This window comes from Pseudonaja textilis, chromosome 1 (assembly GCF_049901715.1).
Source record: "Pseudonaja textilis isolate UNSWEBS1 chromosome 1, rPseTex1.2, whole genome shotgun sequence".
Classification (NCBI taxonomy): Eukaryota; Metazoa; Chordata; class Lepidosauria; order Squamata; family Elapidae; genus Pseudonaja; species Pseudonaja textilis.
In genome coordinates this window covers 141,986,620-142,012,918 of record NC_141990.1, presented here as the reverse complement: position 1 = coordinate 142,012,918, position 26,299 = coordinate 141,986,620, and the positions used below count along the sequence as shown (strand labels likewise).

General features: G+C 38.1%; 2 protein-coding genes across 4 annotated transcripts; both read left to right on the top strand.

Moving 5' to 3' along the window:
* The first annotated feature begins 817 nt into the window (after positions 1-817).
* On the top strand, positions 818-10,180 carry LOC113442670 (WD repeat and coiled-coil-containing protein-like). 2 transcript variants are annotated; one of them, XM_026710377.2, is made up of 3 exons: positions 818-2,838; positions 6,921-7,041; positions 8,658-10,180. In XM_026710377.2, exons 1-3 carry the CDS (start codon positions 919-921, stop codon positions 8,801-8,803), a joined length of 2,187 nt encoding a protein of 728 aa, XP_026566162.1. In that variant the 5' UTR covers positions 818-918; the 3' UTR covers positions 8,804-10,180. The 2 variants fall into 2 exon arrangements, with proteins under 2 accessions (XP_026566162.1, XP_087774180.1); XM_087918054.1 differs by having other exon boundaries at positions 818-2,841.
* A 2,814-nt stretch (positions 10,181-12,994) lies between these two features.
* Positions 12,995-20,963, top strand: LOC113442682 (WD repeat and coiled-coil-containing protein-like). Of its 2 annotated transcripts, none has more exons than XM_087918039.1 (4): positions 12,995-13,263; positions 15,147-17,062; positions 17,931-18,048; positions 20,562-20,963. In XM_087918039.1, exons 2-4 carry the CDS (start codon positions 15,170-15,172, stop codon positions 20,843-20,845), a joined length of 2,295 nt encoding a protein of 764 aa, XP_087774165.1. In that variant the 5' UTR covers positions 12,995-13,263; positions 15,147-15,169; the 3' UTR covers positions 20,846-20,963. The 2 variants fall into 2 exon arrangements, with proteins under 2 accessions (XP_087774165.1, XP_087774170.1); XM_087918044.1 differs by having other exon boundaries at positions 13,026-13,263; positions 17,931-18,061; positions 20,562-20,650.
* Positions 20,964-26,299: the final 5,336 nt, after the last annotated feature.

Sequence of the window (26,299 nt, the reverse complement as noted above, 5' to 3'; positions counted from 1 at the left end):
TACAAGTACTTTATCAAATAGCATCTACAATATAGTATGTTAAAAACTCATAGTTTGTGAAAAATGTACCAAGATACCCCTAAATCTATTTAATATTACTGAAACATCTGCTTTTTTGTCATATCCAGGATTTTTTACAAAAGCTGTGGTTCAGCTTTCAAATATATTAAACACTGTAAAGCCTATTTTTCTGAGCATAGTTACAGACATCTTTGATCAGAGGTCTATTCCAAAAAATAATATGACAAGATTAAGATCCAGATTTTCTTTCTGCAAGTGTGAAATAAATATTTTTATAATCTTTTTGTCCAAATTAAAAGGAGCAAAATGAAAAGAGGTTAGATGCAGAAGAAGGAAATAATGGTATCAGTCAATTGCACACAGAATACAGTAATACTTTTTTTTGCTCTTTTTTTTCTTTATCATTAATATTATTTGCTTTGAACTATTTACAAATGTACTCTTTGAAGATATGATTCCTTTTACTTAGTTTTCCCTTCAAAGAGCAGAAGAGCTTGGTTGCTCTGTTCATGCTACAACTAAAATTATTCTCCAGCACTCAGAGCTTTCTTCTATTGAGTATAGAAGAGATCTTGATATACTTCAGGTATTAACGTGCTATTTTTAAAGCCCGGTCTTTAGAAGTTAAAAATAGTCTTTTAAGAAAATGCAATAGATGAGATCAGTAATTAGTTAAAGCTCATTAGCTTCTCCCAGAAAAAGAACATAGAAAGAGCAGTCTGGAAGTAGATTTATTCTTAGAGTAGTAGCAGTAGAATTTCACAAAGGGAGCTGCAAACTTAAAGGGAATCACTTACCAACATGGAATTGATCTACAACTAGAAGACTTGGATACCTCAAGTTTTTCTGATGAATCTGATGGAACCTCTACTTCGCAGCAAACAATACTGATAGAAGATGTCAGGAGTGGAGCTAGGAAAAGCTAAACTTCCTAGAACTGGCCTTAATGCTTTATACCAGGCTATTCATCCAAAATATGGGATTGCGTGGACAGATGGCAAGCAAGTTACACTGATACCATTGCATTTTCATAGCAAAGAATGGAGATTTGGTGATTCGATTCTTATTGGTCAGTTTGAACATGTCTACGCACTTTATTGGAATGCATGTTATTCTGCTGACTTGCCAGCTCTGCTTGCTGTTCAGCACAAGAAGCGTGTTAGCATTTGGCAGCTAATCCATAACGTTTTGGAAAAGAATAAGCTGATGGTCTTCCAGGCTTGTGAAATTGCTGAGCCGTTCCAGTTGCTTCCTCAAGGCTGTGTGTGGCACCCAAAGAGAGATATTTTATCAGTATTTACCAAAAGGGATGCTTCTGTTTTATATGCAGTTCGCTTAGACAATTCCAAGGTTAAAGCAGACATTAAAAGCAGGGGACTCATCCACTGTGCTTGTTGGACCAAGGAGGGCAATCGTCTAGTTATTGCTATAAGCAGTTCTCTTCATTCCTATATTTGGGACGAGGCCAAGAAAACACTGAATGCTTGCACTTTTTGCCCAATATTTGATGTGGGAGGCTATATCTGTGCTATTGAAGCTACTTCGGATTTTCAAATTGCTGTGGCTACTGAGCTCCCTCCTAATAAGGCGCCTGGTTTAAATGCTGGTATTACATTTGAATTACCAATAAATTCTGAACTGGATTTTATGTCTACAGATTCTTCGCAGTCTACTCTGGTGCTTGGGGATGAAGAGTACTCCATGGATTCGAGAAGGAAGTCTTTTGATTCAGATAAATCGGTAGCAGGGCATTCTGTAGCTTCATCTTCATCAGGCCCAGTTGATTTAACCAGTATCCTGGCAAACCACAGAAAACTGGGTCACGGTCGTATACCTTTGAGGAGGAAGGCCAGCCCTTTAGGAAATGGTCAGTGTTCTTCACAATTGATCATGGTGACTTATGAAGGAAAGATAACTACAACTAGAAAAATCAGCATTCCAGGCATTTTGGTCCCTGATATAATCACCTTTGACCTTAGTGCTCAAACGGTTGCAGTAGCTTCTAATACTTGCAATATTGTTTTGGTCTCTTCGGTTACATCATCCTGTGTGCCCAACTTGCAACGGATCCAACTAGATAGAAACGAACGACCCAAAGGTCTATCCTTTTTGACAGATAAGCTTTTATTAATTTTGGTTGGCAAGCAGAAATTCACCAATCCCACATTTATTCCTTCCTCGAATTCAGACCGATATGTCACAAGATTGCTGATGAAAGAATTAGTATCTGGCAAAGACTCTTCATCAAAGTCTGGGACTAGCCAAACTTTATCATTCACTTTTGAGCCTTCTGTTCGCCTTCCTGAGAAAAGAAGACATTTTAAGAACTTTGCTTCAGAGGATTGCATTGTGGAGCAGGAGCTCTCAAGACCAGTTAATACTTTTATTCAGTCACCCAGTAGAAGGAAACACATGGTGGAAGTGAAAAGTCCTAATTATGAACAAACATCCCCATCCAATGTGTGCATTTTTTATGAAAAGGGAACCTTGAGAAACTCATCTGTTCTAGAAACTTTGGAAGCTGAACCAATTAATCGGTCAATGGCCTTGTTTGGTGCTGAAACACCTACTAGATTTTCCAATACATCGACCTCATCTAAAGTAGCACATAAATCTTTAAATTCTCCTAAAAATAGCATATTGGATAATGATAAAAGAGCAACTGAAATATCCATAAACCTGGAAAGATGTTATAGCAGCTTCAATGACTTACATTTGAGACTCCTTGAATTAATAGAGTACACTAAAAATGGGAGGAGATTATCTCTTGTCTACCCTTCTTCTCAAGAACCACCTTTCATTCACATCAAATACCAGGTAGTAGTAAAACATTTTCCCTGTAAATTGTTTTTGGCAATTTGCTACCAATTGACAAAGTCTTTAAATTATTCAGCAGGCTGCATCGTTCTGTGCTTGGTTGAAGTATTGTCCAGGGAATATTGGCTGTTGTGTTTTGTATTTGGCTTTAGAGAAGTGAGATTTGCGCATTCTTTTCTGCTCGGGTGGTTGTCATTAATGTATTATATGTCCATTTGCTTTTCAATTTGAAGGCACTGGATCAATATATGTCAGTAATAGTACACATGCTTAAACGATTCATTTAAAGATTCAAAGCATTGAGAAATATATTTGCTTACATAATGAAGAAATTTTAAAAATAAAAATAAATCCAATGGCCCAGGTTTTTTTGTCTTCACAAGAACATAGAAATTCCTTTCTTTTTTTCGCATCTTCATGCAGTACCAAATATCCCTATGTATAAAAAACATTCTTCTACTGTAAAGTTTTTATTTTAAATCCTGCTGTTTTAATGTTTCCTAAAGCATAAGATAGTATTGAGGACAAAGCACTACCACCTCCGGTCTGATGTGTTATTTCAAAACGTAAGAATGCAACATTAACCTTGGGTCTAAAAAAATAAATTCAAGGTTCTGGTACTCCTGTTAGATTCAAACACACATATGCATATACCACACCATCCCCATTGCTATTTTCCTTGCAGAAGAAGCTGGGAAAAAATGCCAGAATAATTAACTTTTTCTTTGAAAGCATTTGTGTTGATGCAGGATGTATTTTGAAAATTTGGAATATGCTTATTAACAAATTGCATTTTACAGAACATGAAAGGAATGGAAGGAGAGGGTCAAAGGGATATAAGGTTATGTTGATTAGACTGATTAGAAATATTTATCAAGTTGATAGGCTGCCTATGTCAAATTCCAGTAGGTGTAAAGGAAAAATGGAAATTCAGGATCATTCTTGATTGTTCCCACATTCACTCACCCTAGAAGTCAAGGACAAATGATGGGGAGGATTGATAATGTCCATAAGCCATCCCACTAGGGAAGTGTTTCTGGGACTGTACAGACAATTCCCTACAGTCATAGGCAATTCATTTTCCTTCCCTCCCATTTTTCTTTTCCTCTGTACTTGACCCCCTAAAAGCAGATGTCCCCAAATGCAACCCACAAGACTCCCAAAATTTGTATCAGTGTTAATTTTATGTAACAGAAAGTCTTTAAATGCATGCCTGACAGAAGTCATGTTAGCTATATTGAATTTTGATTCAATATAAATGAAAATTTTAAAAATTTTCTCCAGTTCCCCCAACTCCAATTTTTGGTTTAGTTTTCCTAGCGCAGTATTAAAAGATCATACGTGGCCTTTGGATCTGAAAATGTTGCACACTTCTTTTCTTAAAAACAAACTCATTTATATCACAAAATTGCAAGGAAAAAGAGGAGATTTTTATAAACCACTTTGATGATATTCTGTTTTAAGGAGAGTTTAGAAAATGAAGATATTTCAGTGATCATAAAATGACACACACACACACACCCCCAAAAAAAGTCAACAGTGTATTAAAGGAACAGAAAGTGATCTTAATAAACCAAGTTAAACATACATAAGTAGTGGAAGGTAGAGGACAGAGAGGAAAATAAGTCTGAGGAAGTCAATTGACCAAATCAGACTAGAATGACTGTAGTTTGTCAAAATTATATTTAATAATTACAATCAGGAAAGCAGTTAGGAACTAGATTGAAAACAGCATATAGCGTTTTAACATTTGAAAAACAATATTTAAACAGTTTAAAAAGGTGGAAGGGCAATAATTAAAATAGAAGATATTGGGTGCATAATTTGAAGCGAAGAGAAAAGGATAAAGTTCACAATGAACAATAATTTTGAATATATATTTAGAATACTATATTTGTTGTCCAAGGTGAGAATTGTGTTATTCTACATTCTCTGGTGCTAACAGTTCTGTGGTTTGAAGTCTGATTAATTCCTAATTGTGGTTCTATTCAAGGGGTGGTAGTATGAAACAGATGGCGTTCTGTTTGGTAATGATCTTTTCACAATTATTCCTTTATAGCAGTTTGCATCAAAGCAAACAAGCAGAATATAAAAAGAAAAAATCCAGAGGTAGGGAAATAAAGTACAACTCCCAAATATTTAGCCAGCATGAATATATTGAGACATGTTGGGAGTTGTAGTTCCCCAATGGAAACAGATTTCTCTTCTCTTAAATGTTCTATATTTAGATCTGAAGCAAGGATGCTTTAGATCTGGTGTGGGCATCCTCTATGAGTTCTGCCTTGTGGTAGTCCGGATGCCATGCCAGCCCTTTTAATCTGTCTCTCCATGTCTAGCATTAATTGACTTATTTATGTTAATGATTGTAACTCACCTTATATCCTAAAATCCCCTAGTACTTAGCTAACCCTGGGTGAACATGCTCAAAGAGATCCAGTAATTCCCTGCAGGGGCCAGGCATCCAGTGAACCTTCCATTAGAATTAGAAGATGTGATTGCTAAGCATCAGCTCGCTCTGAGCAGCTGAAATCACCAGACTCTTTTACCTTACCATTACTTCTTTCCCACCTCATCATTCTTCTGATTTGAATTGAAAATAATGTTCATTTGCATTTCTGTATTGGGAGTCACTTTTATATTTGATTTATATATATAAATCAAATTCTTTTACATTGCTATGAAACAAACTTTTGGAGTGTAAACACTAGAATTAAGCTGTCTGTAAATGGGAAGACTTTGCTCACTGTACCCCAAAGAAGCTGCTCCCCACCACCCCAAAGGTTTATGTGTGATTTGAGGCTCAGGAAAATACACATTTTGGTTTAAGAGCTAATGACAGGAGAGCAAAATAAAGAAAAAGGAAAAATTGGGGATGAATGATAACTCTTGTGGTTCAAGGAGGAATACATTGCCTCTTTCTATAGTGCTGTTTTTACTTTCCCCCACAAGACAGTATTCACTGCTTCCTGAATGCTGTGCTTCATCTCCTTTTGACAGCTTAGGCAATCTGGGAGCAGTAAGGAGCCCCCAAATGGTGAAAACTTTTCCACAGAAAATTCTGTCCACTTTTTAGGAGTTCACAAATTCAAAAGAATGCCAGACAAGTTCAAAAGTTCCTCTCTCATGAAGCTGTCAAGCAAACTATCATGAGGTATTTTCTTCAGAACATGCCTAGCAAAAAAAATATATATGGCCAACCACTTTCCAATAGAAATACCTAATTTTAAAAGAGCACATTGGAGAGCACACTGCACAATCAATCAATCGTGGCAGAGAAATATTGGTGGTTAATGTTTCCTAAAGCACAAGATAGTACTGGAGACAAAGCACCACCGTCTCCAGCCTGATGTGTTGCTTACTTCAAAATGTAAAAATGCAACATTAACCCTGAGTCTAAAAAAATAAATTCTAGGTCCTAGTACTCGTTAGATTCAAATACACACATGCATATCCCCCCACCATTCCCACTGCTGTTTTCCTTGCAGAAATTGAGTTGAGAAATGTTGCAAACTCCAATAGACATAGAGTGAATAGGATTAAATGTGTGGTACTCAAGAAAATGAAATCCTAGTAAGTACAAAATGGTTTACTACCTTATAATCTAGGACTGCAGCCAGAATGGTGGAATAATAATAGAATATGTTATAAATATTGCAGTAAAAACAAACCACTGAAAACAATGTAATACTGTGCGATGACTAATCTTAAGGATATGAATATTTATTAGTAATGTCACAACATACCCTCTACCCTCACAAGGTATCCCAAATGTAGACTTCACTCTCATTATTCAGAAAAATTACCAACTGCTTTTCCTGGTAAGATCAAATTGTTTGGGCTGCTAGGCACTACACAGTATCCAATATTTTCAAATAATATTTCTGAGCTGCTTCACTCTTATCTCTCCATATTGCTTCATATTGATTTCATGGGGTTATCTTAAGAATAGACGTGTTTGATTGCTTCCTACATGAAGCACACTACCTCTCTGAGAATAAGCTGAGCAAATTGAATGACTGATTTCAAGTATCACCAATGTTTTAATAATAGATTTTTTTATTTTTATGTATATGTGCCTGAAGAAGCGTTCTTCAGATGGAGCAATAGTTGAAGAAACTCGCAATGTTCTACTATACAATGGGAAAATCCCTCTGAATTTAGTCCAGCAACTTTTTGATCTGCATATTGTTGAAATGAAACATGGCAAGTCCTCTTTATTATTTAATTTGTTTTAGTGAGAACTAACTTTTGTGAATCTGAGTTACCCGGATTTCCACACACCCCCATAACCCAGCAGTACAATGTTCAATTGACTTTAATTTCTGAGCCTAGACAAGACTTGAATACTCTATTTATGGATGTATTATTGTAGAAAATGGATTGGAAATACAAACAATTCTCATATATTTGCAGTTCTGTGAAAATGCTGCATATATTAGCAAATTAACAAATGCTGAAACCTCAGTTGGGAGCCTGCATGTTGGGCAGTTCTGATTGTTTGGCAGCCCCACATGCCAGCAAATAAGCATGTCAGTGCTGTGAATTCAGACTTGGGGGTACAAAAACATTTTCGTCAGTAAGCGAATTTACAAATACAGAACTAGTGAATAACAAGGATTGCCTATAAACTGATAGCAAGGTAACACTTTCTCTAACCTACTTAAGCATTTTTACCCTGCTCAAACCACATGATAATTTAGTGTGGTCAATGATTTTAGACAGTAAATCTAGTGGTTTATGTATAGAACTGTATAACGTTGTGATTTTACTAAATGATTAAACAAATGGATTATTGCAATTTGAAAAATCAGTCTATCCCTCCGATCTCAGACATCTACACGCTGATTGATGCCCAATAAAGCTGTCCTCTTATATACCATAGCAATCTGATCAAGCTACTAATGTTCAGTCAAATTTATTCCCATAGTAGTATTAAAGAGAAAATCACTGTTACAAAATAACTGGCTGAACACAGATGCTGAGTCATATGTGACTTGCTTTGTTTTAGTTAGTATGTTGTAGCCTAAACTGAGCCAAACTATGGTCAAAACAGTGACTCACTACAATACATAAATGCAGTTTTAATTTTTAACAAAGTTAATAACCATTATACAATAAGCTTTCTTCTTGTTGCCTCTTCTTAAATGATTTAAATTCATAAGAAATAGTTTTACTAGTTTTATTTAAACTTCCCAATTTATCAAAAATGCATACATGAGCAAGAATAGTTCCCTTATGTACAACATACCACATTAACGAGGTAAGAATTTAGAATATGGGTTTTAAAAGAAACTTAAAAATAATTAAAATATTTTCAGTAATCAAGAAAGAAATTCAGGTTGAGTTTACTGTGCCCTCCAACACTTTACTCTTCCCTGAAAACTAAAACAAAGGGGATACACTATAAATATTTAATATTCTTTTTAGATATAACCCTCAAATTTTATTTTGGAAAAAAAACTTGTATATTACAGTAATTAAAATATATTCATAAACTTTTAATTAACTGGCTATTTTATCTCTGCAACAAGAGGTAACTTCATTTTTCTTCATAGAAAAATATATCACTATAATATGTAAATATCATATCAGAGCCAGATTATGTTTTTGTAAGTGTCAAAAGTAAAAAAAAAAATTTGCTGTGTTATCTACTTTGGCTTAAAACTGAAACCAGACATGTAATTTTTGTAATAGTATTGAAGAAAACCTATTTTAAAAAGCACAAAGGATTATATACAGATGCACGCTTAACATTTAGACGAGTGCTTGTATACTTAACTCATGCATACATCCTCTGACATTTTTTTCCTCTTCTCTAGGTCCTTCCTGGATAGTTCTTACTGCGGATGGTGACGGTTTTATTCCAGTAGCTTTTAAAGCAAAGCAGGAGATCATTATAAGAGATGGCAAGGATAATTTTGATCTCCAACAAAGTTACGCGTTCAAAGCAAATTTTTCGTCATAACCACCAAGTATGGGTGAGATAGGTGAGATAGTCAGGAAACTAAAAAAAAACATTTTGGAACATAAAAGAACTGAAATGTTAGAATATGATTACCAGGACTTTCAAGTGTAATTTACAAGAGTTGCCTAGCAGTGTGTTCCCTTTACATTAAGTAATCAGGATGGTTCTCAACACTAAGAAGGGAATACTGGATTTAAAATAAAGCCATGATGAAGAATAAGCTCTGAAGCCAATCCAACAGGGGTGGAATTCTACTGGTTCTGTCCACTTCTGTAGACTGGTTGCTATGAAAAGCAGCAGAGAGCATACACAGAATCAGTTCTGTGTGCTGTTTTGGCCCGCCCATCCACCCGGGCTCTTACCTGACCTTTATTTACTGCATTTTCAACCGCAGCTGCTTTGTGCGACACAGCTGAAAAAGCAGGAAACAAGTGCTTTTTGATCTGCTGCGCACTTGCACGCAGTGCTCAGCTGTTTGGGCAGCTCAGTAGGTCGTAAATTGCATTTGTGCGACGTAGAGCAACAGAATCAGTAGTTATACCAGTTGGATCCCTGCAATCGAATATTCTGTGCAAAAAATCTATCAGATGTGTTTATTTAAAGTTATTACTGTCATTAGGGAGCTCTGCAGATGAACAAACCATATATTATTATTTTAAAATAACATAATACTGTTTTCATCTTCCGCTTAACATGGGGAATACAATGAAAGCAACAAATAATTGGATTTTAAGTGGCTGTGAGTGGAATACTGCTCCTAAAGTACTCCCACAGATCAAAGAATGAAGGTATTTTTCATTCCCCCCTTTATTCCCTTTGAAAATCTTTGGGAGGGACATTAAACAATTTTACAGAATAGATAACAAAAACTGGGATGGGACTGTATCATTCATATTTTTTAAAAAAAATTGCAGATGCTAAGAGGCTATTCTTAATTGGACCCTGAAGCTTTTTAACTGGGTTTTCCTTATTATGGTTCTAACATGGTTCAGAGTCCTATTCCTATCTGTTCTGGGAAAAAGCTTGTATTGGAGGGAATGGCAAGAACATGTACAGGTCCTGCTATAATATATATTGTATATAAATATATGTCAAATGTTTGTAATACCCATACATGGGCACACTAGTACCTATTAATAACTGCACAAATAGTTAACTCCATTACTCCATCTTTTCCAGATCATTTCCTATATAACTAAACTGTGCTTTTAGGACCATTTGCCTAAATGCTATTTGTATAAACAGTAGCTTAAAAGTTTGTGAAGCCTTTTGGATTTTCAATGTTTCTGCATAAACATAACCTAAAATATGATCTGTTGTTCACGTGTTGTAAAACTAGATAAGGAGAATCCAGTTAAATAAATGAGTCCAAAACCTGTTATACCTGTACATTTGTTTATTGAGGAAAATTATCCCTACTTACTCCAGAAACTAAGAGGATCTAGATAGGGAGCCACAGCCTCTACTCTCAGAATATCAGCACTAGGATTGGTCTACTCCACAGATGAATACTGCATCCGTTTGGCTTAATAGCTGCCACACTAGGAAGATCGACTCTAGACTAAATGATACGAGGATCATAAGTGGTTGCATAAAATCTACTCGTTGGCTCCCTGTTTTGAGCCACATAGCACCACCAGCCCTATGAAGGAAGGAAGCCTTAGTGAAGGAGTACAAAATTATGAGAAACCCACTTCTTCTTGTGCATGCTGATCTTCCTCATCTATCAATTGGCAGGCTTAAATCCAGGAAGCCCTCTCTGGCACTCACTCAACAGCTAACAACTTTGACATCAACTCACAGTGGAGCCAAATGTGCTGCTGTGGGCCCAGATACAATCACTTACATAGATGACTCTACACAAAAGGTGCCGGTGTTCCTTCCTCACCAGTGTTGGTCAACTCTGAACAGGATCCATACTCAACATGGTGTCTGCCAGGACTCATTGTTTAAATGGGATCTTTGACTCTACGCCTCAGTGTGACTGTGGTGCTCCTCGACAAAATATTCATTACATTGTGTCCAAATGTCCATCAAGACTGGCTCATTGTCTGATTTTTTCAACATAAACCACCCTGTCCTTGAATGGATAGGTGGACTGGACATTAACATTTGCCATATGCTAAATAAATAAAAACCCAAATTATTTGTGTATCGCAAATGTAAGCAAATCTCTAGGAATATCAGTTCATCTAAAGAAGCAAAGGCTTTGCCTTGGCAAATATCAGTGTTCATGAGGCCACTTTCATGAGAACACTTGAAAAACATGCATGGCAGGTATTAGAAGAAAGTCATTATCGTACTCTCTAAAAGGAACGTTGCTATTCCATCTACAGATTGCAAAAAAAATAATAATAATCACATGGATAAGCCAGAATGCTATTGGAAGAATGTTCTGTAGAAGCATGAGACAAAAGTAGGACTCTGTGGCTTGAATGAAAAGCATTCTATTTGGTGAAGAGCACATATTGCATTCCCATGCAAGAACCATATAGTGGAGGCAGTATCATGGTTTGAACTTGCTTTGCCCACTATGGACCAAGACAGTTTGTCATCAATGGAACTATGAATTCTGAATTTTACCAATAAATTTTATAGGAAAATGTCAGGGTATTTGCCTATGAACTGAAGCTCGAGAAGGTAGGTCATGCGGCAGGACAATGGCTCAAAGCTATGCGCTCATCTAATCTGATCATCTAATTCAAAAATGATTAAAGGAAATAGAAATTAGTATTTTTGATTGGCCAAAGTTCTGACCTTTCTAAAGAAAATGATGTGGAAGGACCTGAAGTAGGCAGTCCATATGAAGAAGCCTACATAAATCCTCAGTTCAGGTTTTCTTTTCTTTTTTTCATTAACAGTTATTGTGTCATTATGTATACATGTTTCTTATACATTATTTTTATCCTTATCCTTCACCCATTCGTACCACCTCTCCCATGTCACATAATATTCTCGATCCTCTTTGCCTTTCAGTTCCATAGTGAATTTATCTAGTTCAGCACAGTCCATTATTTTTTGAATCAAAACTTCCTCTGGTGGTTAGCACAAAATTGGAAGAGTGATAAAATACCAGTTCAGGTTTTCTATAAGGAGGAATGGGCAAACATTTCTCCAAGCACTTGTTCAGGACTGATGAAATATTGGAATTTTTTAGTTGGTTATTGCTTTCCCAATGGGGTGAGGGCACACCAATTACTAAAAGCAAAGATTAACATATTTTTGTCCCAGACAAATATATTCTGGTACCTTTGGATCATCTATCTTCTCAAAATAGTAAATCAATGCATGTATGATGTTTCTAATTCATTTATATAATTAGGTTCTCATTAATTTTGGACTTGAGTGAAGGATCTATCATGTTTTACATCAAAATTATGAAATATTGAACATTCAACAGTTCACAAACTTAAGCACAGCTGTAGCAAGCTGAGGGATAAATGGCATTAAATTGGTTTTGAAGGGGAAAAAATAAAGCTGACTTCAAATCATAACTGAGCTTAGTTAGCTAAATGAGTATTTATAACACAAAATAGTTGCCTCTGTTGTACCTTATCACAAAAAATAAAGTGTTTCTTAAATCTTGGGAGTTCCTGCAATAATTTTGCCAAAAAGCATAATTGTAAACATTTTCAAACTCTTGACACGCCGACAACCCCTAAATGTTACGATACATACGCTGTTAATAACAGTCTAGCTTTCCCTATTTTTGAAATTTGCCCTTACACAGAACAGTACAATAACAGCCTATTGCTTGTAGTATTGAAGGAAGGAAACAAGATCAACGACAATAAACCAAAGAAAACAATAAAAGGGAGCCATCCGCCCTTCTGAACCAACCACCCATTTGCGATGCTTAAAAGACCCTGAAGCTTTTATGACTTTCTGACTTTGTGGCCTCAGCCACAGGAACGCAAAACTGTAGAAAGGCGGCCTAGGCCTCTCGAGCCCCTCTTCCGAAAAAGGGAGCCTCGCATTGTAGCAGCCGCTTAGGCTCCAAAAAGCAACCCAACGTTCCCGCCATTTTTTTTTCCCCCTCCAAGGGCGGGTGTGTGTGTATTTTTTTGACCAAACAGCATGAGGGGAAGGGTCGCCGGAGCGTGAAGTTTCCCCGCGTTGCGTTTCTGTCGCAAAGGGGGCGTTTGTTAGATCACACACGGACCAATAGAGAAATAGAGCTCCGGTGACGCCACATCGTAGGCGGGCAAAGGGGTGCGTGCCTCTAGGCCTGTGTATGGGCTTTGGATCTCGCCTCCCTTTTGAACCTTTTCGGAAAGCCTCCGCCTGCAGCGTCCCTTGTGGCAAGAGGGGGTAAGTCCATGTGGTCCTGCCCGGCAATTCCTCCTCTCCAAGAGCGAAAGGGCTGGGATTCCGGCAGTAAACGGAGCACCGAGTGGGCGTGAAAAGAGGGCGAAATCGTTACACAGACGGGCGGACGGATCGCGGCGTGTTTAAAGGAGGTAAATGGATGTGGGGATGGAGCCACAGGGGCACGAGCGGAGGCGGCGTTGGATCCAAAGGAGGGGCGGTCAGAACCGGGAGGAGGCTCAGCAAAAGAAGCCGAGGCGCTGCCCGTGGGGAGAATCAAAAATAAAAAAGGCTCAAGGGTGGCAAACGCAATGAGAAATGGCTCTCTAAAACCCCGAAACCCGGCTTGTCCGGTCTCTTTTCTTTCGACTTAGCCGGTCTTTGGGTTTCTGACTGGACTACAGTTCCCATCGGCCCCAGCCACTAGTTAACGCCGGTTTCCTAACGTGAAGTCTTTTATCCCGACAAGCTCTGGGGACACGGGGTTTTAACAGGTTGAAATAGGGAGTGAGGGGTGACTCCCAGGTAGTGGTCAAGGAGAGCCACTTCCAAATTGCAATCCTGGTGGGAAAAAATAAAGTGGCCCCATCTTGAAAGATCTAAGCTTGCAAACGGTAGACTATATTCAGCTTGATGTCTGAATATTTCCACGACTTGGCTTTGTCCTTGCAACTCAGGGTAATTCTAAGATCTGCTCTGGAATTTATCCCATTCTTGAAATGTGGAAGGGGTGATGTAAGAAGGAATTTTTCCCATTGGGAAATAACCGTCGATTAAATTGGATACAACTAGTCCTTGACTTACAATTCATTTACATAGTTAACCGTTGAAAGTTACAGTGACACTGGAAAAAAGTGACTTATGATTGGTTTTTTTCAAACTTACATCTGTTGTCACATCCCCAAGGTCGGGTGATCAAAATTCAGATTCTTGACTATTGATTCATATTTGTGACAGTTGCAGTGTCCTGGGGTCACGTGATCAGTTTTTGTGACTTTCTGGCAAGGAGTCAACAGGAAGCCAATTTCACTTAACAACTGTTATTAATAACTGCAGTGATTCACTTAACAACTGTGGCAAGACAGGTCATCAAATGGGGCAAAACTCACTTAACAAATGTTTCCGCAAGAGAAATTTGGGGCTCAGTTATCGTTGCAAGTCAAGGACTATTTGTAGTCACAATTTGATACAAAATAGCTGCATATGTGTCATGGTCACCCAGTTCATTTTTAAACAAGGAGAGGGAACATTTTGCTGTCCAGATGCTAAACTGTAAAAATCTCTCAGCATGACCCAAACCGACTGCATCTGCTGAAAGTTGCCCTTCACCAATATCTGAAGGTTCACATTTTCCTGTTCCTGAATGAACAAACTCTTTGGGTTAAATTAAAAATGGAAATATTCCTCATAATTGATTAGAACATAAATATTGATTGTGGGCCAGATAGGGGGTCCCCTTTATGCTTTCAGTATCCAGAAAATTCTTCTTTGGAATTCAGTAGCAAAATAGATTTCTGCAGTGTGATTGTGGCCCAACTGGTTTTATTATGGGGGTGATTTCAGGGTGACAATGGGATTAGACTCCTTTTGCTAGGCCTCTTGTTCTCACATCACCCTTACAATATCCCATAAGTTAAAAACAGGCTGATCATTTTCAGCCATTCTTTTAACAATACACCAAAATGTCACAGCATATGGCTCCAGAAGATTGGGAAGCTGGATTCAGATATCCATTGTTGCTTTTTTCCTGTATTTCTTATAAGGTATATCTTTATATGTGGTGGAGAACTGATGATCTGGTTTTGTTTCCCTGTGGTTGTCAAATTCACTTGAAATAATTCATTTACGTAGGACGTTGAGAACCTAAGTCAGGTTGAGTCCCTGTGTATCAATTAAAAGAAGCTCAACAAAAGCTACAACAGAATAATGAAACAGTACTGGACAATTATAAAACTGTAATAGTTTGCCTTCACTTACCGGCATGGCAAATTAGCTAATAATGATGGAATTAAAACAGTATTTCTTTTCTTTACAGATGTATTCCATGAAAACTTAAACATGGAGCTGGGGAAAGGGAAGCTCTTGAGAACTGGCCTTAATGCCTTACACCAGGCCATCCATCCTGTGCATGGGATTGCTTGGACAGACGGAAAGCAAGTGATACTGACTTCGTTATACCAACATAATGGAGAACCTAACTTTGGCAACTCAAATGTTGTGGGTCAATTTGAACACGTTCATGGACTCTACTGGGGTCCATTTTGTGCACCAGATGCTCCTGCACTTCTTGCTATTCAGCATAAAAGACACATTACAATGTGGCAACTCTGTTACAGTGTTTCAGAACAGAACAAGCTGATGGTTTATCAAATCAGTGAAATCAGCGAGCTGTTTCCTATACTTCCTCAGGGTTGTGTGTGGCATCCCCAAAAAGAAATCTTGGCGGTGCTCACTACACGAGAAACCTCTGTGCTCCATTCAGTGCGACTCAATAACTCCAGAATTAAAGCCGATATCAAAGGTACCGGTATCATTCATTGTGCTTGTTGGACTGAGGAAGGCAAACGTTTGGTGATTGGGATAGGTAGCACACTCCATTCCTACCTGTGGGATGATGATCAGAAAACTTTAAATGCTTGCTCCTTTTGTCCAATATTTGATGTAGGGGGCTATGTTTGTGCAATTGAACCAACTATGAGCACACAAGTGGCAGTTGCTACTGAACTGCCACTAGATAAGATCTGCAGCTTAAATGCTGGTGTTTCCTTTGAAATCCCAAGTGGGATTATTGGAAATGCGATTCCTTCTCAAAGTAACCCATTAGAATGTGATGGTGATGCCTCTATAGAAGATGGAAAAAAAGTAACGGACCAGGAAATGCTTGCATCATCCCCAGTGGATTTGACTCATCTGCCTTTGAGCAAACAGCTACCTGAAAAAAGTCCCCTCATTAATCTAAGATCCAAGGATTACCTCACTGGAAGTGGTCACGATGCGTCACATTTGATTTTGGTGACGTTTGAAAAAAAAGCGACCTCTAGTAAAAAAGTCAGCATTCCGGGTGTCCTGGTTCCAGATATCCTGGCTTTTGACTCTAAAACACAGACTGTAGTAGTTGCCTCCAATACTTGTAATATAATTTTGACTTACTCCTTATCTTCATCACTCCTGCCTAACATTCAACAAATTCAATTGGAGAAGAATGAGAGGCCAAAGGGATTATGTTTCTTAACAGAGAAACTATTAATGATCCTGGTTGGGAAACAAAAATTAATGGATCCTGCTTTTCTTCCCTCTTCACGCTCTGATAAGTACATTCTCCGCTTGCTAGTCAAAAAGATCACCACTAGAGAAGGCCCTTCTGCACTTTTGGGGCCTACTCAGGTTTGCTTTAGGAACATACCGGTGAAAAGAGAGTGTGTTGAAAGGCATTCTTCTGAGGCTTACTTTCTGAGAGAAGGATTGATGCTTCCAGACTGCATGAGCCTGCCATCCTCTGGGAAGAAAAAACTGATAGAAGAAATTGCTGATGAGCAATGTCTGCCAACAAGCATTGTGGATTCTGCTGAGAAAAAGATGTCCAAGGATTTTCCTCAAGATTTGAGAACTTTGGACGTTGAGCCAACAACTCATTCCTTTGTTCTTCAACAGCTTGAAAACTCTTCAGGATCACTTAATATACCAGTTTCAAGCACACCAGGAGGTGGATCTCATGAATCCTCTAATTCATACGACAAACAAATGCAGAATTCTCATGAAGTAAAAAGGAACTTACTGCAAAGTGAAAAAGAAGCTAATTGTGTCTCTAAAAATCTAGAAGAACTGTGCTACAGCTTTACAGAACTTCAACATCAACTTTTTGAGATAACTGAACTTCTAAGATCAGGAAAAAAAATTGTTCCGCAGTATCCACCATCTTGTGAACCTTCCTTTCTTAACGTAATTTGCCAGGTAACTTTCAATCCAAAAAGAGTATGCTGTCACAATTTTAATATAGCCAGCTGTACTTAAAAACCTACTAATATTAATTGCTTCCTTGAGACTCTTGCTGTAAAATTTCTGAAGAGCAACGAACCGTTTGCCAAAACCTAGTTATGTAAAGCTATTTTTAAAGACAGGAGAAGGAAGATTTGGGTTCATTTGGAGGCATCAGCGTGATTGGGGCCCAATGCAATCTAAAAAGTCATTTTCAAGAGGTTGAAAATATTACAGAGATGCCATTTGAGAGCCAGTAATTGGCTAGAGGCGCACTTAATTAAGACAAGAAAAACTGTGGTTCAAATCTCCATTAAGTCTCAAGAATTTTTGGATGATCCTAAGGCAGTCGTCTTCTCTTAGCCTAATTTTCCTTCTGTGGGAATTGTGAACATATCTCCTGAAGTGGGCTGGTGAAAGGACCATGAATAAGTGTGTGTGTGTGTATGTTTATGTGTTGTATCAATAAGTATTGTCTTGCACATATCAAAATTACATGCATTATTTCATAAATAATAGTGACTATCTGACATAATTGATAGTACCTTTTACCTATAGAGACAGAGAAAACAAACATTGAACTGGATTTATTTGTGACATCCTTTGCTCTAGCCATTGATCTGAATAGGTCCAAAGTACTACAATATTCAAGGTGAAAATTATGCAAAGTCAATCCTAGTAGTATCTCTGTAGCTCTTACCAGTGGGCATAAAACATGGCACTAAGTAACAAAATGGCATCTGAATGGCATCTATTTCCACACTTTGAAAACTGAGTTTGCGAGCATGGGATTAGCTGTTATGAATCACTATGCCTAAAATAATAATAATTTTTAAATTAACAGAAGGAGTCTTCAGGATCTATTACTTCTGAACAGCATGCTGTTATCCTCTGTGATGGGAAACTCCGTCTGAGCATAATTCAGAAGATTTTCAATGTGGGTGTAGTTGAAATGCAGCACAGTAAGTATGAAAGGTAACTTTGGGAACACTAATAACAAGCCCATTTGCCAGTACAAAAATATTTGTTCCTTTTTATATGTAAATGGCATTTCCAAATAGTTACATTTTTTTACAGTGAAAATTTTTCACTGATTGTACTCAGTTCTCTTCAGGCATCACCAGTTCTCTTCAAATCATAACTATAAAAATGGCTGCATTCATAACATCTCTTTATTACTGAAAGTTTGAAAGAGGAATGTAATCATGTTTGACTATAACTAAATGAAGAAACAGTTTCACAACGGTTGTTCTATAAAAATGTGGAGAGGGCCAAAATAGAAGGGGTAGGGCTGGAGTACATAACTCTGTCTCTGTTAGAAACTAATAATATCTCAGTATACTTCAAGTCACAAGAAGTAGTAGTTCCACTTTGTGCTAGTAAGCTATATTTGAATACTGTAACCATGCATAGGCCCTATATTTTATGGACATGAACAAAATTAGCAAATCTAGAAGAGGCTAGCCAGAATGGTGAAGAGTCTGGAAATATGTAGAATAGCTTCATATTCAGAATAGTCAAAAGAATTGGGAATGTTTAACCTGAGGGAAAAAACAATCGGTGGCCTTCAATTGAAATTGGGTGCCAGGAGCAAGATAGAACAAACTCATTTTGGTTCTTCTAGAGAGAGAGACTTGAACTAATGAGTGGAGATAGGTGGAAAATAATTTAGAGAAAATAATTAGGAGAAACTTAAATAGGGCTGGATGCATTATTAATCATGACTATGGGAAGAAGTCCTTGTGTCTTGCTGAAGGTTTAGTTTGGTCTTATGGTAAAACATACTTGGAATACTGTACACAGTTTATAAATCAATATACTATTCACAGTGCTTAGATGCTATCATATACATGAGCAAATCCTTTATTTAGTGGTCTAAATTATTCTCACAGACTTTTACTATTACTTTATACTTAGTGATTGAGACATGTATTCTTTTCACATCTCTTGAACTATGGCTGTAATTTTTTGCAAACACATCTAAATAAAAGAAATAAACTGGATCTAATTCAGCAACAGCTAATAGTTCTCAGTAATTTGATGCTTTGTTAATTACAAACAGTTTATAATTAACAGTTATAATTTCACCCATGACCTGGACTCATTTTGGTTGTAATTTTCAGTCTGATATATCAGCTTAAATATTACGTTACATATGTAGGCTTGTTTGCTTGTGCCTATAGAGATATTTTGAAAACCTATCTTAGTGTTGGCCTTATCTGACTAGTTCACATAAGACACTAAGCAGAAAGATTAAAGGTTCACATGATAGCAATCTTCTCATGATGTCACTTGCAACGCAGCTTTACATAACCAGTGAAAGAAACTCCTCACAGAAAGTGGAGCTCTGGCAGCTTCAGGGTTTAGCACCTCTTCCTATCCAGTTGTGTATGTTACCTTTGGTAGACATTTGATTAATAAACAGGAATGTTCATGAACATTTGAGGCATAATTTTATGTAGGAAAATAGATGTGTCAGCCATGGCAGAAAAACTAGGTTCTCTTCATGTATGTTACAGCGGGATTGTTCAGAGCAGATTGTTTAATAGTGACTTCTTCAGTTGTTGAGAGGACTTTTTCTTATGCTGTTTCCCTCCTTGAGAGTACGTTTGGACCTTTATGCCTGCCTGCCTGCCTACCAGCTTATACACAACCCCATTAATTTTAAGAGTACAGTTTAAACCCTGTAATAGCACCCCTTGGTTTCTGTGAACTTGATAGGCCAATAATACAGGAATTTAGCTTGACTTGATTATTTCCAGCCAGAAAAAAGAAATCCTGAATAGATAGAATCTAATTTAAAAATAGCCTATTACAGGTAGTCCTCGACTTAAGACCACAATCGAGCCTGGCATTTTTCTTTGTAAGTGAGGCATTTGTTAAATGAGTTTTGCCTCATTTTATGACCTTTCTTGCCACAATTGTTAAGTGAATCACTGCTGTTAAGTTAATAACACCATTATGAAGTGAAACTGGCTTCTCCATTGATTTTGCTTGTCAGAAAGCCGGAAAAGGTAATCACATGACCCCAAGACACTGCAGCCATCATAAAATAGGAGTCAGTTGCCAAGCGTCTGGATTTTGTTCACATGACTATGGGGATGCTGCAATGGTTATGTGAAAAATGACATAAGTCATTTTTCAGTGGCTATTGTAACTTTGGTCACTAAACAAATGGCTGTAAGTCATATAAATTCTGTATTCAAAAGTTTTTTTTTTCTTTCTCAAGACACATTGTTAACAATTTTCTCTGTAAGCAAAAGCAAATCTAAAAATCATAGGAGAAGCCAACCTTGTGTCCAGCCTATGTTGTACCCTAGCTGCTTGGTCTAACATTATTAAACTGACCATTGTAGAGAGATAAGCAAGGAAGCCCATTAACTGCTCAGGCATCTTGCAAATGCAAATGCCAACAGTCACCGCTTCTCTTTGGAATTCCTTAAAATATTGTTTGTGTCTCTTTTGTCTTTTACAGATTTGTCCTGGATTGTTCTTACAGCAGACAGCGAAGGCTTTGTTCCATTAACATTTGAATCCCAGCAGGAGATCATTATAAGGGACGTGAATGCTATGTCTAATGACAGCAGTAGTGCTTCCTGCAAAGCATTAGTTGCGGTCAACTCCACTGAGGGATACAGGAAGCTTTCCTCCCAAAGTCTCGATTTTACAGCCAGCTCTATGGAAGTCTTGAGAGAACCGTCTTCTCCATGTCTAGTGGATGGCGGCCATTCTTATGAGCAAACCAATAGCTCTTCATAATCACGACTGTTTGCAACTTGATCAACGTAGAAGTGAAATCTTTCATGAAGCATAATTAAAGTTGGGACTCCATTATATATTGTGCTTTCACAAAAGGGTGATATTTTACTGAACCATTGCTCCTGCCTTTGATTCTTTTTTTACTGTTACTCCATGGCTTACTTGCCATTTTGACACATAATTTTAAATTATTCTTGCCTGGTAATATGATGGTAGCAGCTGTACAAGGCACCTCAGTCTCTACAAAGCCTATCTTGTAAGCCAGGGGTTCCCAACCTGGGCTGCTCGCACCCCCTGGGGGTGCAAGACGATATTCTAGGGCAGGGGTCCCCAACCACCGGTCCGTGGACCGGTACCGGTCCGTGGAACAATTTCTACCGGGCCGCCGGTTTGCTGGGCGCCGCCATCTTGTTTTGATGAAAAAGTGCTTGCGGTGAGCTTTTCCGGGTAGAAAGCGGCGTTTAGGTGCTGAAAGAATCCTCGCGCCTTAGTTTCATGGAGGGGGGGGGCGGCTTCGAACAAAACTAAGGCGCAAGGATTCTTTCAGCACGCATGGCAAGGCGAGCCGAGCGACCGTCCCAAAGCCGTCGCGAAGCCCATTGACACAGGTACAAAGGAGGAGTTGAAGGTGGCGGGGAGAAACGGGGGACGGCTGGCTTGCCGGTCGCTCGGCTCACCTTGCCATGCGTGCTGATGCTGGTACCGGGCCGCAGATGATTTTGTGATGCCGGTACCGGGCCGCGGCACAAAAAAGGTTGGGGACCACTGTTCTAGGGGGTGTGAGAAAAGTCCAGGTAAATAATAGGATATTGGCTATATGTTGGCATTTTTATTTATTATTTATTTCAGGGGGTGCGAGGTTCTAGTGAAATTTCTTTAGGGGTGCGGGGCGACAAAAAGGTTGGGAACCACTCTTCTAAGCTGACTGAACATATTTACATTTTTAGATTCTATTAGTAATCTTTTTCTCTCTGCTGAACATAAAGTTAAATGTTTGCCAAAGCTGAAAGGGACTTTTTCTTCAGAAAAGAGGACTCTTTGCCCTTAGCATTTTCTCAGAAGAAGCCTCAGTGGCATGAACAAACTGAAAAAAAAAGTGTGAATTTCTAGTGGTTTTAGAAGTAGAAAGCAAAATTGAGTTATGTTTAATAGTGTATTATAAGACAAACTATTATACCTGTAGTTTCTGCATTATTACACTACTTTTAACTTTGTTATTGTACCAGTGCCTGTTACAAATGTACTTGAAAGTTATGAGACCATTTACAAGACTACTAGTGAGTACCAAAGTCTTTTGGATATTTGAAGTTCTTCAGTACTGCAACTAAACTTGATTCATTTTTACTCAGTTGTGTCCAAGAAACTTTTCCAATATGCATGTAAGTTAAATAGCTCTCATTTAAAAAAACACATTAAAAATAACATAATTCAAAATAGTTGAAAGGCTGTCAACTAGCACGTTTGAAATACAGGTGAAACTCAAAAAATTAGAAAATCGTGCAAAAGTTCATTTCAGTAATGCAACTTAAAAGGTGAAATTAATGTATGAGATAGACTCATTACATGCAAAGCAAGAGAGTTCAAGCCGTGATTTTTCATAATTGTGATGATGATGGCTTACAGCTCATGAAAACCCCAAATCCACAATATCCGAAAATTAGAATATTACATGCAACCAATAAAACAAGGATTGTACATAGAACAATATTGGACCTCTGAAAAGTATAAGCATGCATGTGTACTCAGTACTTGGTTTGGGCCCCTTTTGCAGCAATTACTGCCTCAATGCGGCGTGGCATGAAAGCTATCAGCCTGTGGCACTGCTGAGGTGTTATGGTAGACCAGGATGCTTCAATAGTGGCCTTCAGCTCTTCTGCATTGTTTGGTCTCATGTCTCTCATCTTTCTCTTGGCAAGGCCCCTATATTCTCTATGGGATTCAAGTCAGGCGAGTTTGCTGGCCAGTCAAGCACAGTAATCCTACAGGCATTGAACCAGGTTTTGGTGCTTTTGGCAGCATTTTCCTGCTGCCATCCCCATAAAGCTCGTCTGCGGAAGGAAGCATGAAGTGCTCCAAAATCTCCTGGTAGATGGCTGCATTGACCCTGGACTTAATGAAGCACAGTGGACCAACACCAGCAGACGACATGGCTCCCCAAATCAACACAGACTGTGGAAACTTCACACTGGACTTCAAGCATCTTGCAGTGTGTGCCTCTCCATTCTTCCTCCAGACTCTGGGTCCTTGGTTGCCAAATGAGATGCAAAAGTTGCTCTCACCAGAAAAGAGGATTTTGGACCACTGACCAACAGACCAGTTCTGTTTTTCTTTAGCCCAGGTAAGACGCTTGTGACGTTTGTTGTTCAGGAGTGGCTTGACAAGAGGAATACAACATTTAAGCCCATGTCCAGGATCCGTCTGTGTGTGGTGGCTCTTGATGCACTGACTCCAGCCTCAGTCCACTCCTTGTGAAAGTCCCCAACACTTTTGAATGGCCTTTTCCTGACAATTCTCTCCAGGCTGCGGTCATCCCTGCTGCTTGGGCACCTTTTTCTTCCACACTTTTCCCTTCTACATAACTTTCTATTCATGTGCTTTGATACAGCACTTTGGGAACACCCAACTTCGTTTGCAATTACCTTTTGAGGCTTTCCCTCCTTATGGAGGGTGTCAGTGATGGTTTTCTGCACCACTGTCAGGTCAGCAGTCTTTCCCATGATTGTGATTCCTACTGAACCTGACTGAGAGACCATTTAAAGGCTCAGGAACCCTTTGCAGGTGTTCTGGCTTCATTAGCTGATTAGAGTGGGACACTTTGAGCCTAGAATATTGAACCTTTTCACAATATTCTAATTTTCTGAGATTGTGGATTTGGCGTTTTCATGAACTGTAAGCCATAATCATCTCAATATGACACATCACGGCTTGAACTATCTTGCTTTGCATGTAATGAGTCTTTTTCATATATTGGTTTCACTTTATAAGTTGCATTACTGAAATAAATGAACTTTGCACGATTTTCTGATTTTTCGAGTTTCACCTGTATTGCTCTGAAAGCTGAATTATAGTGGATGAGGGGCTGAATTGATCTTCAAAATCAGTCTCTCAAACCCAGTTTTACATTGGCAAACTTTAGGCATACTGAAAGAAGGTTTAGAAAGCAGCAGAGGGAACATTTTATTTTTTCATCTTTATCAGACTGGAAACCGGAGACTGAGCTGTTTGTTGTTTTTGGCACAAAAGCCGACCGGACAACCTTGGGCCAGTCACTCACTCAACCCAATCACCTTCAGAGTGGTGGTTGTGGGGAAAATAGGAAGAAGAAAGATTAGCTATTTTTGTCACCTTAAATTTAGATGAAAATAATAAACACAGGTTTAAAAATTATTAAAAAGGAGAATTGATGCCATATGCCCCTAAAATTTGTATTTTACACCTTTGAAGCAGAAGGGGGCAGTAACAACTAATGGAGGGTAGGAATGGTGTCTCCTTCTGAAAAAGGCTTTCATGACGGTGATGTGGATTTGACTTCTGGTTGTATATAATCTGAACCCTGATTTCTATCTTTTCATCATTGATATTTTCATTTAATTGTAAAAAGGATAATGGTAGCTATTACGTTTTTCTTTTTCTTTTGGTCATTTTCCCTTTTTCTGTTCTTTAAGCCGCTCCATTTAAGGTCCCTTAGTATTCCTGCCTAATGTGAGATTTCATGAATATCTTCAATGTATTATTAGATTACTGTGTTTTTTTTTATCTCAGATAAAATATGTAAAAAACAGCCACTTTCAAATTACTAGACCTAACTGTGCACTGAGAATTTATTGATCGGTTCTAACTGGATCTTCAATATACCAAAGCTTTCATTTCATTTTAAGAAAAATTACAGAAAACAATAGTTAAAGGGGGGAAAGTTAACTAAAAATCTACTTCCAGATTTCTTTACAGTTACAAAATCATTACCCCCTCTCCTGCCTTAACGTTATAATCATCCCTTCAGCCTCTTATTCAATCCTTTTTCAACATATTTTTTACCTTTTTCCATTTTCAGCAGCCTACAAAAGGTTTCCAAGCATTTATAAAAGTACTTACTATTTTTCCCCTGCCCACACAGCTCAGTTTTCCCATCTCTGCTAACCCGAGGACAATTTCAACATTAAAAATCTTAAATTCACGAATCACATCATGCTCGTTTTTACATGTAAACAATATTGGACCATGCAACATACAGGTAGTCCTTTGCTTAAGACCACCATTGAATCCAAAATTTCTGTTGCTAAGTGAGACAGGTAATTTTGCCCCATTTAATGATCTTCCTCACCACAGTTGTTAAGGGACTCTGCAGTTGTTAACTTAGTGGCGTGATTGTTAAGTGAATCTGGCTTCCTCATTGAGTTGTTTGTTAGAAGGTCGCATAAGATGATCATATGACCCCAAGGCATTGCAACTGCCATAAATATGAATCAGTTGCCATGTGCCTGAGTTTTGACCACACAACCATGGGATGTTGCAACAGTTGTAAATGTGAAAAATGGTCATGTCACTTTTTTTCAATGCCATTGCAACTTCAACTTCAAACGGTCATTAAATGTACTGCTGTAAGTTGAGGACTAGAAGTCAGTGGCTCAACTGTTGGAAGAAGGAATTCTTGTAATTGTTTCTCAACCATCTAGCTAGGCATAACAGCAAAATGAAGTACAGCAGCAAATTTATTTTAGCTGTCATTATTACAATTTACATTGTAATATTACAATTTACATTGTAAAAAATTTACATTATTACAATTTACATTGTAATAATTCCTGATTTTAAAATATTAGAAGATTGATATGAGTAAATTAAAGCAGCTGGTTTGAGACTGTTTTAAAATAAAGATCTGGCCTTACACACAATGAGTCAAACAAAGTAATTTCTTTGGTTTTAATTTAGCAGAATAAGCAATTCCATCCCTATTAAATTATGACATGTTTATGCACATTCTTCAAATGTAAGAAGTAGCATTTTGAATGTTCACACTATTTTGAACAATAGGGAACTCAGCAATGCTGAGATTAAAAGTTTGATCACAGTAGTTGAGGAACCTGTAAGGCTGTTCTTGAGCTGCAGTGCTGGTTATATACCATCAATGGCCACTTTCCAAGGTCTCCGCAGAGCTAGCTGCCACCAAGGGAAAACACAGGACTTCACATCTTCTCCATAAAATCACACTGAAGTTGGAAGTACTTTTAAGTTATCATTAGAATGTCTTCTCTGAGGCTGCTTATTTCTGTTTAATCATATCCAATTTTTGGAGATTGGACAGGTCTCTTGTTTTCTTGGCAAGTTTTTTCAGAAATGGTTTGCCATTGTCTCCTTCCTAGGGCTGAGAAAAAGGGACTGGCCCAAGATCATCCAGCTGTCACTTCCTCTCAGCCATCGGAGGAAGGCAACAGCAAATCACTTCCGAAGAACCTT

What these genes read in the sequence shown, in the direction of transcription:
- LOC113442670 (XM_087918054.1), top strand. Translation starts at nt 919, where the DNA reads ATGTCAGGAGTGGAGCTAGGAAAAGCTAAACTTCCTAGAACTGGCCTT. An exon ending in TTCACATCAAATACCAGGTA is followed by an intron (nt 2,842 to 6,920) that starts GTAGTAAAACAT and finishes ATGTGCCTGAAG; the next exon opens with AAGCGTTCTTCAGATGGAGC. An exon ending in TATTGTTGAAATGAAACATG is followed by an intron (nt 7,042 to 8,657) that starts GCAAGTCCTCTT and finishes CCTCTTCTCTAG; the next exon opens with GTCCTTCCTGGATAGTTCTT.
- LOC113442682 (XM_087918039.1), top strand. Translation starts at nt 15,170, where the DNA reads ATGGAGCTGGGGAAAGGGAAGCTCTTGAGAACTGGCCTTAATGCCTTA. An exon ending in TTCTTAACGTAATTTGCCAG is followed by an intron (nt 17,063 to 17,930) that starts GTAACTTTCAAT and finishes TTAAATTAACAG; the next exon opens with AAGGAGTCTTCAGGATCTAT. An exon ending in TGTAGTTGAAATGCAGCACA is followed by an intron (nt 18,049 to 20,561) that starts GTAAGTATGAAA and finishes TGTCTTTTACAG; the next exon opens with ATTTGTCCTGGATTGTTCTT.